This window comes from Hyaena hyaena, unplaced genomic scaffold (genome assembly GCF_003009895.1).
Source record: "Hyaena hyaena isolate Hyena2069 unplaced genomic scaffold, ASM300989v1 scaffold_387, whole genome shotgun sequence".
NCBI classification, from domain to species: Eukaryota; Metazoa; Chordata; class Mammalia; order Carnivora; family Hyaenidae; genus Hyaena; species Hyaena hyaena.
Window position 1 is genome coordinate 1,012,181 of NW_024081019.1, and position 16,271 is coordinate 1,028,451.

General features: G+C 44.3%; 1 protein-coding gene across 1 annotated transcript in view; it reads left to right on the forward strand.

Moving 5' to 3' along the window:
* The first annotated feature begins 242 nt into the window (after positions 1 to 242).
* The window catches only part of PDE1C (phosphodiesterase 1C), a 519,825-nt gene continuing 503,796 nt past the window's right edge, over positions 243 to 16,271 (forward strand). The window contains exon 1 of the mRNA XM_039251155.1: positions 243 to 327. Within this exon, the coding sequence (XP_039107086.1) occupies positions 243 to 327 (85 nt within the window). The remainder of the gene's footprint in view (positions 328 to 16,271) is intronic.

Sequence of the window (16,271 nt, forward strand, 5' to 3'; positions counted from 1 at the left end):
TTCTCAGCGCTCCTCGCGTCCTACCTGGAACTTGGCCCCGGGGATGCGGCAGCGGAGCCGCGCGCTGACCGCGCCGCGCGCCTAGCGCCTCGGCTGCCCGGCGGCCCCCGACCCCGCGCGGGCGCGGCGGGCGGGCGGCGGGGCTGCGGGGAGAGCGCGCCGCGCGGCCGGGGGAGGGGACCGGCCGGGCGCAGGGCTGCGCGCTCCGCCGCGGGGAACCCCGGGACGCCGCCGGCCGAGCCATGTCGGACGCCAGCAACAGGAAAGAGGGCTTCAAAAAATGCCGGAGCGCCACTTTCAGCATCGATGGCTACAGCTTCACCATCGGTGAGAACTTTCTATCCTCCGTCCGAGCCCAGGCTCGGCAGACAGTCTGGAAGGTGGGAGGCGGTCGGCGGTCGGGCTGGGCCGCGGGGTCGCTCGCGAGGGGAGCCCAGGGGCGCGGTGACAGCGGCCGGTCGCCGCTCCTGGGGCTGTCCCCGCGGCGCCCCGCCCGCCGCTCTGACCCGCCAGCCCGCTGAAACTGGCTTTCAGGATTACACCTTTTCTGAACTGCTCCATTTCCTTGCTGCGATTTTAGTAACGCAAACCGGAGAGGAGGGATAGAGGCAAGGATGGAGGCAGAGAGATGGAGAGGTGGAGCTGGAAATGCTGAGGGAAGGAAGTCAGAAAGCGACGTGGTAGAAACTGAGACAGAGACACACAGAGACATTAACGGAACGACCTGGACATCAGGTCAGAAACACAGAGACAGAGATGCCAAGACAGAGACTCATAGAACGACAGAGACGTGGAGATAGTGACGGAAACGAGATGCCGAAGTTGAGAGAGACAGACACACAGCGATCGAGTCAGAGACGAATTGAAAGATAGTTTTTACAAAAGTTGTAACAAGGAGAAAGGGACACAGAGAAAGGCCGGTGAGAGAAGTAGGGAGGTAGAGAAAGGGAGAGAGAGGGAGAGAGAAGAAAGACAGGGAGTCAGTCCAAGAAACCTAAAGACCCACAGGCATGGAATGCAGACAGGGAGAATGTATCATGTTAGTGAAATATTTGAAAAAAGCTGCCCCCCCCCGGGGGGGGGTACCAGAAGGGTTATTAGAGGTAGCAGGACCACAAGGCTAATCCTTTGGAAGCTGAATTTGAAGAGATCAGTTCTTGATGCTCTCACTACTGGTTACATACTGTGCACTGTTTTGAAACAACTGGTCAGGGATTGCCTTTTCATCTTCCCCAGAGGTGGGCAAAGCGAGGGAGGCTTCCTTTCTGGAATGTCAGTTTGGCAAAGCCAGGTGCCAACATCCCTGTTTCTGTGTATGCTCAGGTCACTATGGCTTTAAATCTGAACGTAACCCCCAAACCTTTGAATGTGAGGGCTATGCTAATTTGCTTTTTGATGGGCTGCGCCAGCTTGCCCCCCCCCCCCCCCCCCCCCCCAGCAGGAAACTGCCAGGGGCAAGAAACCAGTGGAGAAGAACTCATCTTTTACTTTTGTTCCTTCTAGTGAGTAGCCTAAGATTTCTGGGGCATGGACTGAACACGTTGCTTCCAGAATTAAGTCTGAACTCCTTAGCCTGCTTCCCAAGGCTCTCCTTTCCTGCCCAACTGTCACTTCAAATCTGTATCTTCTACACACTTATCATTGTTTGTCCTTGCCCACGTCCCAGCCCTGAGCCTTCGCTCTAGTTGTGTCCTCAGACAGGAATACCGTCGTCCCTAACTCTGCATTGAGAAATCTTGTCTCTCCCGCCTCTCACTTGCCACCTCTGTGCCCTCCTTCCCTATCAGAAAGAAGTTCTCCCTCTGCACTCCCGTAGCCTCCTAGTCCTTTGTGAGAATTCACAGCCTCCCCTGATTCACTTATTTTGGACCTATGAAACTATGTCCAATTTATCTTCCACACTCTAACGGTGATGCTGGAAGTTTGGGAGTTTTTGTAGAAATGAATTAAATGTTGCCAAGATCAAAAATGATTCATTAAAAGGCCATTGGCTTGTTAATATTAGTTTTCTTGAATCTGGTAAGAAAATGTCTAAAAGTGATTTTTAGCGTTTTACTTGGTAGTTCCCTGTGAGACCTTCTAAAGAAGATGGCCTCTAAAACCCAGGTTTATAGTGTCATCCTCCCTCACCTAACCCCTTCCATCCTGTTTCTCGTGTCCTCACAAGAAGAAATGATTTGGCACTTGGCATGGTCTGCTAGTTAGGAGGGACCTCAAAAGTAAGCTGGTCACTTTCTGGTGAGAGAGCTGCCAGCTTATTTCAGATCTCTGGACATTTATTCAGTCATTCCTTTCCATCTGTCCTTCTTCCCTCCTTCCTTCGACAGCTGCTGATTGAATTTTACTACATTAAAAGAGACAATTTAACACAATGCCTGCCATTCGGTGCACGTTTAATAAGTGACAATTGTAATTATTCAAGGCCCTAAGCTAATATCATGGGTAGTATATGAAGATCAATCAGACTTAGAACCTGGTATTCAAGGAATTTGTATTCTTGAAGTGATGTCATATGTCCATATATGACTTTTTACTAAATAGAAACTAGTTAGTACCTTAAGAGACATTTTAGACATTTTAGGCCAATATAGACATTTTAGAAAACAGAGATAATCAAAAAGGAAGAGAATCACTTGGAATTGTTGGCTATTTAGTGTCTTTTAATTTTTGCCATAATAATGAAGAAAGACTAAATCTTTGGGAACATCCATAAAGACTTAAAATTTTTTAGATATGTATTTTAAAGTTTATTTATTTATTTTGAGAGAGACAGCATGAACAGGGTGGGTGCAGGGAGAGAGAGAGAATCCCAAGCAGTCTCTGCACTGTCAGTGCAGACCCCATGTGGGGCTCAGACCCATAAAGTCACGAGATCATGACCTGAGCTGAAACCAAGAGTCAGACGCTTAACCGACTGAGCCCCCCAGGAGCTCCTGAGCATCCATAAATAATTTTGAGGATACATTTCTAGAAGTATAATTACTTGGTCCAACTCTATATATATTCTTGGAGATTTTAAAACACATTGATTATTCAACTAACCTCTGGAAATACTAACTTCTACTCCCACCAGCAGTTTTTCAAGCTCCTCATATTCTCCCATGAATCCAGACATTATAATTTCAAAAAAAAGTTGCTGGTTTGAGAAGTGGACAGTAGTCTCTCAATTCCAGATGTTATTTTACTTCTTTTGTAAAATTGTCTTTTTATGTCCTTGGCCTATATGTTATTTGTCTGGGTGATTTTATCATTTATTTTAATTTGCGGCTACTCTTAAGGTACAGTATATAATACATGTTAATTGTACATACAACTAATATATTAATTATAGATAGTATAAAATGATAACATATAATTTTATATGTTAAAACATAGAACATTATATATTAAACATGTAACATTATATATTAAACATATAACATATAATCACATAATTATATAATTAATATATATTGGTAATATATATTATATATGCATATGTACATATATGTCTGTGTGTATATATATACAGCTATATATGTATCCAGGTGACCCTTGAACAATACAGGTTTGAACTGTATCATTCCACTTATACACAGTTTTTTCCCAATAAATACAATACAGTATTTTTTCTTTTTCTTTCTTTTCTCTAGCTTACTTTATCGTAAGAATATAGTATATTGTACATATAACATACAAAATATGTGCTAATCAACAGTTTATATTATCAATAAGGCTTGCAGTCAACAGCAGGCTATTAGTAGTTAAGTTTTTAGGGAATCTAAGTTATATGTGGTTTTTAATTGTGTGGGGCATTGATTCCCCTAACCCTCATATATTCAAGGGCACCTCTCTCTCGCTCCCTTTCTTTCTCTCTCTCTCCCTCTATCCCTCTGTCTCTCTGTCCCTCTCTCTCTTTATATGAATGTAGTTTGCAAGTGTGGAGTGTTATGTATATTATAAATATTTCTTCCAAGTAGGAAGACTCATATTCCTGCAGCATCAGCATGTGGCAATTAAGACTTACTTTGAAACACACAGATATCTTGTAGCCCTCACTCGCAGTTACCAATGTTAGGGAGAAAAAAGTTTTTCTCTCTTTGAAGGCTCTTCTAGTTGAACTAAGATTCAAACTGACATGAGATAGATGAAGACAAGAAAATCAAATTTAATTATGTACGTACTGAGAATCTACACGGACATGAGATTCCAAAGACGGACAGACAAAATGAAGTGTCTTAGGAAAGCAATTCACAGGAAGATGAAAAAGAGTAAATGTTTAGTAAATAAATGTTTTCTGGGCCATTTGGAAACGATGTGGCATAGAGAGGCAAACAGACTTTGTTAAGTTCCTCCCTGGCTACCACCCCTAGTTCATATTATACTATAGTTATCTATGGTGAGGGTTCTCTTCCTGGAGCAGGTCCTCTGAATTCTTTTAGGCAGTTAGGAGGAAGGTCAAAGTTTCTAAGTTTTTGGGCCTTGATTGTTTTCAGCTCAAAATAATCTGTATGCCAAAGGAACACATTTTGGGGCAACCTGCCCTTAGCCCCTGCACCAGATACTTACATGGTTTCTGCAGGGCAAAGTAGGTGGACAGTCTGTCTCTTACCCTGTGAGAGAAGAATCCTGATGAGATCCTGATCGCTCCCAGCCTGCTCCTTTTCTCAAGTGACTGACATTGTCAATAGGAACTACTTCCTGTGGATTAAAAAGTGTAAAATTTCTAGGCCAAAGGACTTTATTAAAAGAATTCATGTTATGGTACTGGTGATTCAAGAGATTTTTTTTTTTTTTTAATATTTGTTTTTGAGAGAGGGAGAGAAAGTATGTGTGAGCAGGGGAGAGGCAGAGAGAGAGGGAGATTAAGAGACTCCCAAGCAGACTCCATGCTCCGTGTGGAGCCTGACATGAGGCTCCATCTCACGGCCTTGAGATCATGACCTGAGCCGGAATCAAGAGTCAGATGCTTAACTGACTGACCCACTGAGGTGTCCCAAGACATTTTTAATAGGAGAAGCAGATGAGGTCATGGAGATCTTGGGAGTTCTGCAGGAGGGGATATGTGACCCACCCTGTGTCAAAGTCAAGAATAAAGTTTGTTTCGAGGACTCCTGAAAAAACTCTGTTGAATGGACATTTCTGGGCTAAAGAGAGATAGCCACTTCTGGTTCAGACTGGCAGGGAGGCGGCTTCAGCTGTGCTTCTCTACAGGGTTGGCACACCCCAGGGGCTGTGGACAGGCTCTAAGACAGTGAGCAAAGCTCAGAGGAGTTAAATTTTCTGCAGAGTAAGTAAGGTACAGTCCTGCACAATGAGTAGTTTTCCTAAGCCCAATAACATCCTTGTGGAGAAAAGCTGTGAGGTTTCCCTCTGACATGGAAGCCTGAGGCTCCTAAAGGGGCCTATGCCCTAGCTTCATGGACTTTGGGACATTGATGGTCAAGGCTGACTGAGAATGGGTGCTGCCACATGTCACATGTAGCTGTGTGGTGTGGACCAGGCTCTGAACTAGGTGCTTTACTCAGCTCATTTGATCACCTTTCCAACTCTGAAAGTTATTGGTTATGACCCCAATTTTTAGGAGAAGAAACCCCTAAGACTCTGAGAGGTAGTGATTTGCTGGAAGTCACAAGCTGGGAAATAGCAGAGTGGGGTTCTGACCGCATCTGCTTTGACCTCTCAGCCCAGGGCTTGCCTCACACCATGCTGCCTTTCACAGTGAACTTTATTTCTGCCTGAGCCTCGGAACCAGCCCATCATCCCAATGAAGAGAGGCCAAGGGGTTTGCCTGGTCTGCTGGGCACAAAGCATTGGAGGATTGTAACAGGTGGGGCTAGGCTGCTCCTTGGAGGAATATCAGGTTTGAAGAAACAAGGCCTGTTAATCTGCTTCCCACCAGGGCACCTCTTCAGTCTGGCCATTCTCCATATCCCAAGGCAAATGATTTTGTGTCCTCTTTACATAATTTTCTCAGGTCATGAAGTCAGGTATGCAGTCAAGAGGTCTTGGAAAGAAGACTATGAAGTTGAACGTGTGCCATATCAGAAGGCACTGACTGTCATCTAGTGTTTGTGATTTGAGTGTTCCATCCCTAGGAAACCATTGAATTTTCCATTGCAGCAGGTGATTATAATGCTTACTATTAACTGAAGGCCATATGTTGAAGTTCAAGTGTAATTGGACTCTGGTCAGGTACTTGTGAACTAGCATTTGAATATGGAACAAATGGGTTTGGAGGGAGTTGCAGTATTCTTGTTTTCCAGAACTTTCCTTGTCTCCTGGGGCTTGGATATCTATTTGGGTTTGTATTAAGTGCATTCACCGAGCTTTAGTTTCTCCACAAGGCTGCCTGAAATATAAACACACAACCTACCCCTGCAAAGTGAAGTACGTCTGCAAAAAAAAAGCACTTTTTTTTAAACCACTGGAGTGGGCCTCGATCTCTTTTGATACTCCTCACTACTCATTCTACAGATGAGAAAATGGGGCTCCAGGAGGGCCCTCACTTCCCTTCTCCCCTCAGTGGTGACCTCTAGGGTGTCAGCAGGAAATGGGTGAAGCCATAGACTGGGAGAATGTGAAATGGCGGGGTGCATGGCAAAGAAGCTGCTTCCTTCAAAATTTTTTTTTAATGTTTTATTTATTTCTAGGAGAGAGAGAGAGAGAGACAGCGCGAGCAGGGGAGGGTCAGAGAGAGAGGGAGTCACAGACTCTGAAACAGGCTCCAGGCTCTGAGCTGGCAGTCAGCACAAAGCCCGATGCGGGGCTTGAACCCACGAACCGCGAGATCGTGACCTAAGCAGAAGTCGGATGCTTAACCGACTAAGCCACCCAGGAGCACCGAGAAGCTGCTTCCTTCAAAAATGAAAGTGGTGGTGTGGAAAATTCTAGGCCTGTACTGAAGCGGCGTTGCTAACAGAGAGATGTGTTTCCTGTAGCAACTGCCAGTATCTCCCTCACCTATGTTTCTCTCTGCAGGCTTGTCCCAGAGGAGGAAACACAGGGGCCCCTAGACAGTAGAGGCCCAGTGGGCTGGGAGTGAGGGTTCCCTGCCACACCCTTGGATTGCAGGAGCTGGGAACCCACGCTAAGTAGAGGAGGTCTGCTGGCGGGTGCTCCTGTCACAGGGCAGGGCTCAGTGGCAAACGAGGCCAGGATGACTTGGCTACAGGCCCTGGGGGTGGGGTCCACTCTCTAGCCCAGACATAGGAGCCCCTGGTCTCCCTTGGTGCATATGGCTCAGAACTTTCTCCGTTTAGGCTGGTCTTAGTGCCCTCTTGGCTAAGCGTCCTCTGCCTTCTCTCAGCCTGCTCGTCTGTCTGTGTTGAGAGAAGACTTTTGGACATTGCCTGGTTGGTTGGGAGTGATGGTAGGAAGCCAAGTACTGAATAAGGACCCAAGGCAGAATATTCTAAAGCCACCTCCTAAGACCTATGGACCTAATTCCCTCCTCCTCCCATCTCTGAGAAGACTGCACAGAGCGAGGTGAAGCAGTGTGTGGAATGAGGGGTCATGCGACCCAGAGCTTGGCATGTCTGCTGTGGCTCCCATCTCCTCGACCCCATTCTGCATTTCGGGAAAATCACTTTCTGAGCCTCAGTTTCCTCATATGTGAAACGGGGAGTGTGAATCTTATTTATGCAGCTGTGGTGAGGATCAGGTGAAGTTATGCATGAAAAAATTGCTTTAACTCTAAAATGCCATTAAAATGCTTCTTGTTATTAGGGAAGACTTCACATTGATTAAAACTCATGCCCCCATCTTCACAGCATTTGCACTTCAACAAAGGGAAGTTGTATCTTTAGCTTGAGGAATGAGGCTCTCCCAGTGGGGTTCTGATTGTCAGCCAGCTACTGGAGTATACAGTTATAGGGATGTGTGTCAGCAGAGAGATTGCATTGGTAGTAAGAAACCCTGGGCTTTGAAGTCATACAAGGTCTTATTGTGCTAGCCAGGCAAGCCAGCTAGCTTCTCTGAGCCTTGATTTCCTTCTCAGGACAAATAGGGTAGTACCACCTTCCTTGTGGGTAAACCACAGCCTGAGGAGTGAAGTGCCGTGCATAGTGCCTGGCTGTCACAATGTGCCTCTTTGCTCAAGTCTCTTCCCTTCACTTGAAATCATGCTGTGACTAGAGCTGGCTCTGGCTGGGAGTGTGTGAGGGTTGGTGGTATGATCCTGAGGGTTTGTGGGTGTGCTCTGGAGCAGGCTCAGAGATGGGTCACTACCGGCCTGTGCTGTTGCAGGGGTGTGGCCACCAGGAAACTCTGTACAACTGTGTTGGTCCCCAACCCCAGTCAGGAACAAGAGCAAAATGTGCCCTGGGTGTTCTTCTGCCATCCCATGGACTGATGTCCCTCCCTGGGCCACACAGTGGACCTGGAATGTCTACCCAACCTCCGCTGACCTGGAAGAATCCACCTGGGGCCATGAAGAAGTTGGAGCAGTTCCAGAATTACAGGAATGACCTGAGCCAGGCTTACGGCTCTGTCTTGGGGCATAAGAAGAAAAAGGGAACCAGGATGGTTAAACTGGACTCAGTAGAGTTCAGAATATAACAAGCTCTGGAGTTAGACACATATTCAGAATATGAACCCCATCTTCCTTTTGTGATTTTGGAGAGATGACATCACATGGCTAAGCTATAAGTGGACATAATAAATAATATCTTCCTTGATGAGTTGGGAAATTAAATGAGATAAAATACAAATAGAGTTGCTAGGCATTGTCTTAGTTCATTTGGGGTGCTTTAACAGAATACCACAGACCAGGTGGCTTAAACAACAGGAATATATTGTTCTGAAGGCTGGGAAGGCACTAGCAGATTTGGTATCTGGTGAGGGCCTGCTGCCTGGTTCATAGATGGCCACTTTCTCACTGTTTCCTCACAAGGCAGACATGTTGAAGGACCTCTCTGCAGTCTCTTAAAAGGATGCTAATCCTATTTATGAGGGCTCTACCTTCATGATCTAGTTACCTCCCCAAAGCCCCACCTCTTAATATCACCACATTGGGGATTAGGGTTCAACGTATGAATTTTGGGAAGACAAACATTTAGTCTATAACACCATGGTCATTGGAAGTTAATAAACATTTGCTGACGATAGCAGTGAATGAGGCACTGTGAAAAGGCAGGGGAACCATGGTGGGGGGGATACACAGTATGGTGGAAAACACATAGTGGACTCAGAATTGAGAGTTGAGGCTTGTTGCTTACTAACTTGCTCTTTAATCTTCAGCAAGTCACTTAGCATGGGCATCAGTTTCTCCATTTGAAAATGTCCTGGTTGGGTAAGGATATCTCTGCAGTTCTGCCACTTGGGAAGGAGGTGAGCTTTGAGTCCTAAAGGCCACCATAGCTTTCCCAGAGTGGGAAGGCGCAAGGGAATGGCTAAATGAGATGAACTGGAATTTCTGGTGAAAGATGCTTTGCAGAGTTCAGAACAAAATAGAGGTAAATTGGATGTAGGACTAGTGAAGAGTTGCAATTATTCTTGGAGTAAGTAGCCTAGATTGTGTGTATATAATTGTGTATGATAATTCTTACTGTGAGTTTGATAACCACTGAGTTAGACCCAAGGAGGGAACCAAAGGCAAGTGGCTGTGTAGCTGACTGGGTCTTCCAGCTATTTCTCCTCCTTTATGATATCAAATCCTAGTGGGAAATGGAAGGGATGGGTGGAGATTTCCAAGTATTTGTCAGTAGGGTTGGTTCCATTCTGGTGGTATATGAAATCTTTACTGTTTCAATTCATGTTCCTGGATTTGTTTGTTATCAGCAATCAATGTGTAATAGATAATAGTTATGAGAGCACCTAGCGTGGGTTCTGCCTAATAAATGTCTGCTGGATTTGAACAGCAGTATGTATAGAGGTAAAGAGCATGGATTCTGGACTTGACTACCTTGGTTTGAATTTTGACTTCACAGTTTATTAGCTGTGTAAGCTTGGCCAAGTTACTTATCCTTTTCTGTATCTCAATGGGCTCATCTGTTAAATGGAGGTAATCATATTACCTGTCTCCTGGGGTGTTGGAGGATTAAATGAGTTAATACATATCAAGCACTCCAAACAGCATGTGGTACATAGTAAGTTCTGTGTAAATGTTTGTTATAATATCATTTTTGTGTTATTATATTCATAATATATATATATATATAATGATAATATATTTCTACAACACTGTTATTATCATGAAGATGCTAGTACTAAGCAACTCTGAGTCCTACTTGATCAAACACTTGTACATACTGTTCTTTGAAAAGCTGTAATTATGACCTTGGTCTTCTACTTTCTGTTGTTCAAAATTGGCATTTCCTGCCAAAAGGCATTCACTTTTGTGTCCTTAGGCATTAGTGTCCTGATGCTGTACAGTTATTCTCGATAAATCCATGGAGGGCCTACAAATGTTCCCATCTTTTCAAGCAGTTTATCGTCTTTTAGGATTTAGCATGTCACTTATGATGGCTTTGCAAAGTGAATGCCTAATGTCCTGGTCCTTTTTAGGTGGTTAGCTCTCCCAGGCCAGAATGGTAGGTGGAAAGGAAAGTGATGCAGGAGACCTGGGCATTAGGCCCAGTGCCAGCCCGTCCTGTCCCTGTGAGTGTGGAAAAGAATCTCTTTGAACCTCAGGTTCCTTATTTGTAAATGGGGATAACAATTCCTTCCTTGTTGTGTTGGGAGAGTTCAAAAGGATGAGGAATGTCAGAAATTAGCTCGCTTTAGGTGCCCAGTAATTGGTAGCTGTTGGTTGTGATGATGGAGAGGCCCTGCAATCTGGGAGCGGGCAAGTCTCCCACGCCCACAGCTGCTTCCCTGGATGGTGCTCACCAGCCTGCCCCCTGGCTGCCTCCCACACACTCCCACCAGCCACTGAAGTTGAGTGCTGGCAGGACTGCAAGGCTGTCTTTGTTTTAGTATAGGATTTCCGACTAGGCCTGTATCTGGAGTGCCTGCCTTACCCCAGCCGGGTGCTCCCAGCAGGGTCTGGGTATTCGGTGCCAGCTGCTCTGGGGAGAGCTGCTTGGCACTTCCTGTGCTGTTTGGCAGGCAGGCTCTGGAGTGTGGTGGGAGCTTGGCCTGAGAGCCACGCCTTCCCCAAGGAGCCCTGAGAAAGGGAGGCTTGGAAGCAGAGTTACTGGAAGTTGGTTTTTATTTATGGGAGTGCAGTATCTGGTGGACAAAGGTCCAAACCACTCAAGACTCCATCCATGAGTATCAGTCCACACACTTACTGCTGCGGAGGTTTGTTTCTCTGGGAAGAACTAAATTTGCTTTATCTTTCTGCTTCTTCAGACAGTGTGCTTTCTCTCTTGGTGATGGCATAGAGTGTCTCAGGTGTGATTCCATGAGCTTAGAGAAGAAAACAAGAGAAGGATCAGTTATCCTAGACTTGCGTCACTAGTAACCACCAGCATTTGTCTAGCATTTAATAAAGGACCTTTACGGTGGTCTAATCCAGCTTTTATAAGTGGAGCTGCAGATGGGGCAGTTCCTGATGAGTGACGGTTTCAGTGCGGGCCTTAAGAGTTCAGGCCCAGTGTTTTTTTTTCCTGTTTTTGTTATTATTATTATTTTTTTTGGTTGGGATGCTATGTTGGACCTGCTGAATTATATATTTTATTCATCAGACATTTTGACTATCGGAGATGATCATCTCAAAGACTCATTGTAGTGTATGAGGTAGAAAGAATATCCCTTCTTTTGGACAAACCAGAAGCTGAATTGATGAGCTCTGATGTTCACTATTGATGAGGTGTCTAACTACTGTCTTTACCTTTCTGAACCTTGTAAAGTAAGAATAATAATATCTGTATATAAATCTGACATTTATAAAATATTGGCCCCAATAATGAGACCATCCCAAGTGTTTATAGATCTTAGTTCCTTTACCTTCCCTTTTCTCCTTTCTTAGTCCATGCCAAATCTGAAGGTATTTTGACTGGCTTAGATGCTTACCCTGTAATCACAAAGTGTGGCTCATTGTGTCTGGTGACTCATCTTTCTTAAACAGTTGGAAGCTACTTTAGGTTTTCAAATTTTCATAAGTTAGTAAGCACTGAAGGGGATTCCAGCATCTCTTAAGGAGGGAACCAGCGGGACTTTGTGCTGAAGCAGGTCCCCAACCTCTGCTGGGCCCCAGGGAAATCCAACCTTCCAAGATGCCTTTTCTTCCTTTCTCATTTGGGTCATTCATGAGGACAACTATTTAAGACAGTGAAAAAAGTTTAAAAAGTGTAGAATTTAGACCATTTTTGTAAGTCTATCAGCCTAGTCTTAGTGATGATTTCAAAGAAGCTGTTTTCTTTGGTGATTATGCAAGTTATTGCCCCCATGTTGATGATAATAACAAGGTTTTCCATTTGTGGAGCACTTTCCTAAGTATCAACTCATTTGATTTACCAGTAACTGTGCAGGAGAGCTATGAGCAGCTCCATTTTACAGGTGGATAAACTGGCGCTTCAAGAAGTCAGAGTGACTTGTTTCAGAACAGTGACTTAAATCCAGTGTCTGTATTTCAGAAAGCTCAGGCATCTGAGGCAGAAATTTGGGAACCACTTTTCCCATGTCCACATCCCCCATCTCATCTAATTAGACATCAACTCCTGTTGATTTTCTTCTCTAAACTTTTCCCTATTCATATTCCCCACCCTCTTCTCCCCTGAAGTAGGGCACACCCTTCTCTTCTCTCGCTGAGTCATTGCAATATTTCCAAGTGGTCTCCCTACCTCCCATTTGGCCTCCCCTCCACACTTTTCTCAATACAGAAAATAGAATGTTTTTTGGAACATACAACTGATCTCTACACCCTCCAGTTTAAAACTGTCTAGTAGCAGACTTCTGGGGAAGATGACGGCGTAGGAAGATCCTAACCTCACTTGTCTCATGGATACAACTAGAAAACACCCATGTCAGTGTAAATAACCCAGAAAATGACCCAAAGACTGACAGAGCAGACTCTCCACAGCTAAATGTAGAGAATAAGCCACATCAAAGTGTACCCAGTTAGGAGCCAAATGGACCCATGGAGACTGTCCACAGGAGGGAGAGATGCTAGATGCAAAGACAAGAGGGAAATAAATCCTCACATAAGGTACCCCAGGCATGGGGAACTTGAATGGGGAAGATGAATCTCCATAACATTCCGCTTTGAAAACCAGAAGGGCCAAATTTTAAGAGTTCTTACAAGCAGCTGGGCTTAACACTTGGAACTTTAAAAATCAGTGGGCTTGGCTCTTGGAGAGCTGGGAGGGAGATAGGAAACTGAGCCTCTGCCCTTAAAGAGACGACACAACAGTCCCATGGAGATACATCATAAAAGCACCAGGTTGAAAAACACCTGGATTATATGGGAGGGACATTTGTTTACTAATCTCAGAGCATGTGTTGGAGGGACAGGAATCACTTGGAGACTCCTCCAGGAACAAAGAATCTGGTGGGCACTGTTTTTGCTCTTTCACCCTCTAGCATAGACACATAGACACCTGTGGGAACTGGCATGATACCAAAACTCACTACCTAACTTGCTAATACTGCTTGCTCCATCCCTGTGTGCTTCTGTGGATCTACCCCCTCCAACTCCCCAACCCCTGTGTGGAACTTTCTGGCACTGTGTACCTCACCTCCATGCCCTCCTGACTCCCTTCAGCCCTGTGGCAGGAGTTTTCTGAAGCAGCTCCAGGTCTCCTCGCACAACAGACCTGTGCAAACCTTACCAACACTGCATGCCCTACCCCTGTGTTCTCTTGCTGTCCTCCCCCCTCCAATATGCTCTTGACTGGAGCCCACCCAAAGTGTTGTAAGCAGTGTGTAAGCAGCTCTGACAGGGCCTGGTACCAGTCTAAAATGACTCCTCCCCTGAGGAGGTTACCACACACACTAGCCCAACTGCAGCCCTAACAGTGGGCTGGGGGCAGATATCTGGTCTGACTACAGGCACTACCCCAAAATGAAGACTTTTCAGGAGATAACATGGAAAGTCTACATGGAAAACTACGTGCCCTGTAGTTCAGTGCTACCGCATCTCTGGCAAATGCTTGGTCTGCCTCAAGTCAGCCCCAGCCTGGCCGATTAACAATACAGGGACAAAACCCTGCCCACGATAGGCAGAGGACCATTGTAATCAACTGGATTAAAAGCAAATGCAATTTATCCACAACAGTAGGGAGCATACAATATACATAAGAGGCATCCCTGAAGCATCACGTTCTGGTGAACAGGGGATGTTGTACTACAAAGCACCACAAAACCTCTTTCATAAGCCCACTACTTTAAAAGCAGGAGAGGTAGCTGACTTTCCGAACAGAAGCAGGCACAGAGAGTTAAACAAAATGAAGAGACAGCAGAGTATGTCCTAAAGGAAAGAACAGGACGAAATCATTGCAAGAGGGCTAAATGCAATGGAGATAAGTAACATGCTGATAGTGAATTTAAAATAGTGGTAATAAAAATACTCATTGGACTTGAGAAGAGTGGAGAGCTTCAGTGACACCCTCAACAAAGAGATAGAAAACATAAAAAAGAATCCAAGATGAAGAACTCAATAACTGAAATTAAAAATACACTAGGTGGAATAAACAGTAGAGTAGAGGAAGCAGAAGAATGGAATAGGGACCTGAACTACAGAGTAATAGAAAACAACCAAGCTGAACAGGAGAGAAAAAAAAATAATAAAAAATTAAAATAGACTTAGGGAACTCATTGATACCATCAAGTGTAATAAAATTCACATTATGGGTATCCTAGAAGGAGAAGAGAGAAAAAAGGGGGCATAAAATATATTTGAATAAGTAATAGCTGAAAAATTCCTGAATCTGGGGAAGGAAACAGAAATCCAGATCCAGGAGGCACAGAGAGCCCTCAACAAAATCAACCCAAGGAGGTCCACACCAAGACAAAAAGTAGTAATAGAGAATTTTAAAAGCAGTAAGAGAAAAGACAACAGTTACTTACAAGGGAAGCCTCATAAAGCTATCAAGGGATTTTTAAGCAGAAACATTGCATACCAGAAGGGAGCAGCATGATATATTTAAAATGCTGAAAGAAAAAACCTGCAGCCACGAATACTCTATCCAGCAAGCTCTCATTCAGAATAGAAGAAGAGATAAAGACTTTCCAGACAAACAAAAGTTGAAGGGATTCATGACCACTAAACCAACCCTATAATGTTAGAAAGGACCATAAATAGGAGTAAGAAAAGTAGGAAGTGCAAAAGCAGTAAAATTAAGTATATCTGTAAATATTGGTCCAGGGATTCACAAAATAAAAGGATATAAAATATGACACCATATATCTAAAACTGGGGACGGAGAGAAGAAGAGTAAAGAATGGGTTCAGGGAGAGTGCTTGGGTGGCTCAGTTGGTTAAGGGTCCAGCTCTTGGTTTCAGCTCAGGTCATGATCTCATGGCTTCATGGGTTCAAGTCCTGCGTTGGGCTCTGGACCAGCAGTGTGGAGCCTGCTTGGGATTTTCTCTCTTTCCCTTTCTCTCTGCCCGTCCCCTACTCATGTTGTCCCTGTCTCTCTCAAAATAAATACATATACTTTTTTTTTTTAAAGAATGGGCTCAGGGGTGCTTGGGTGGCTCAATTGGTTAAGTGTCTAACTCTTGATTTTGGCTCAGGCCATGATCTCACAGTTTGTGAGTTCAAGCCCTGCATCAGGCACTTTGCTGTCAGAACCTGCTTGGGATTCTCTGTCTCCCTCTCTCTCTGCCCCTCCCCTGTTCTCTCTCTCTCTCAAAAATAAATGTTTAACTACTAAAATCATAAGATGCTATAAATAAATTGAATGGTAACCACAACTCAAAAACCAGTAAGGGCAGGCAAAAATAAAAAAGTAAGGAAGCTGTGTATCACTGAAGAAAGCCAGCAAACCATAAGAGAAAAGAGCAAAAAAAGAAAGTAACAGAGAACTACAAAATCCACCAGAAAACAAGTAACAAAATGACAATAAATACATACCTATCAATAATTACTTTGAATGTGAATGGACTAAATGGTCCAATCAAAAGACATAGATTTGTTGACTGTTTCTTTGCTGTGCAGAGGCTTTTTATCTTGATGACATCCCAATAGTTCATGTTTGCTTTTGTCTTTCTTACTTTTGGCGGTGGGTCTAGTAAGAAGTTGCTCCAGCTGAAGTCAACTAACTAAAATTTAAATTAAAAATTCATTAAAAAAAAAGATCTAGAGTGAGGATAAAAAAACAAGACCCATTTATATGCTGCCTAGAGGAGTCATTTCAGATGTAAAGGTACGTGCAGATTGGAAGTGAAGGGGTGGTAAAGCATTT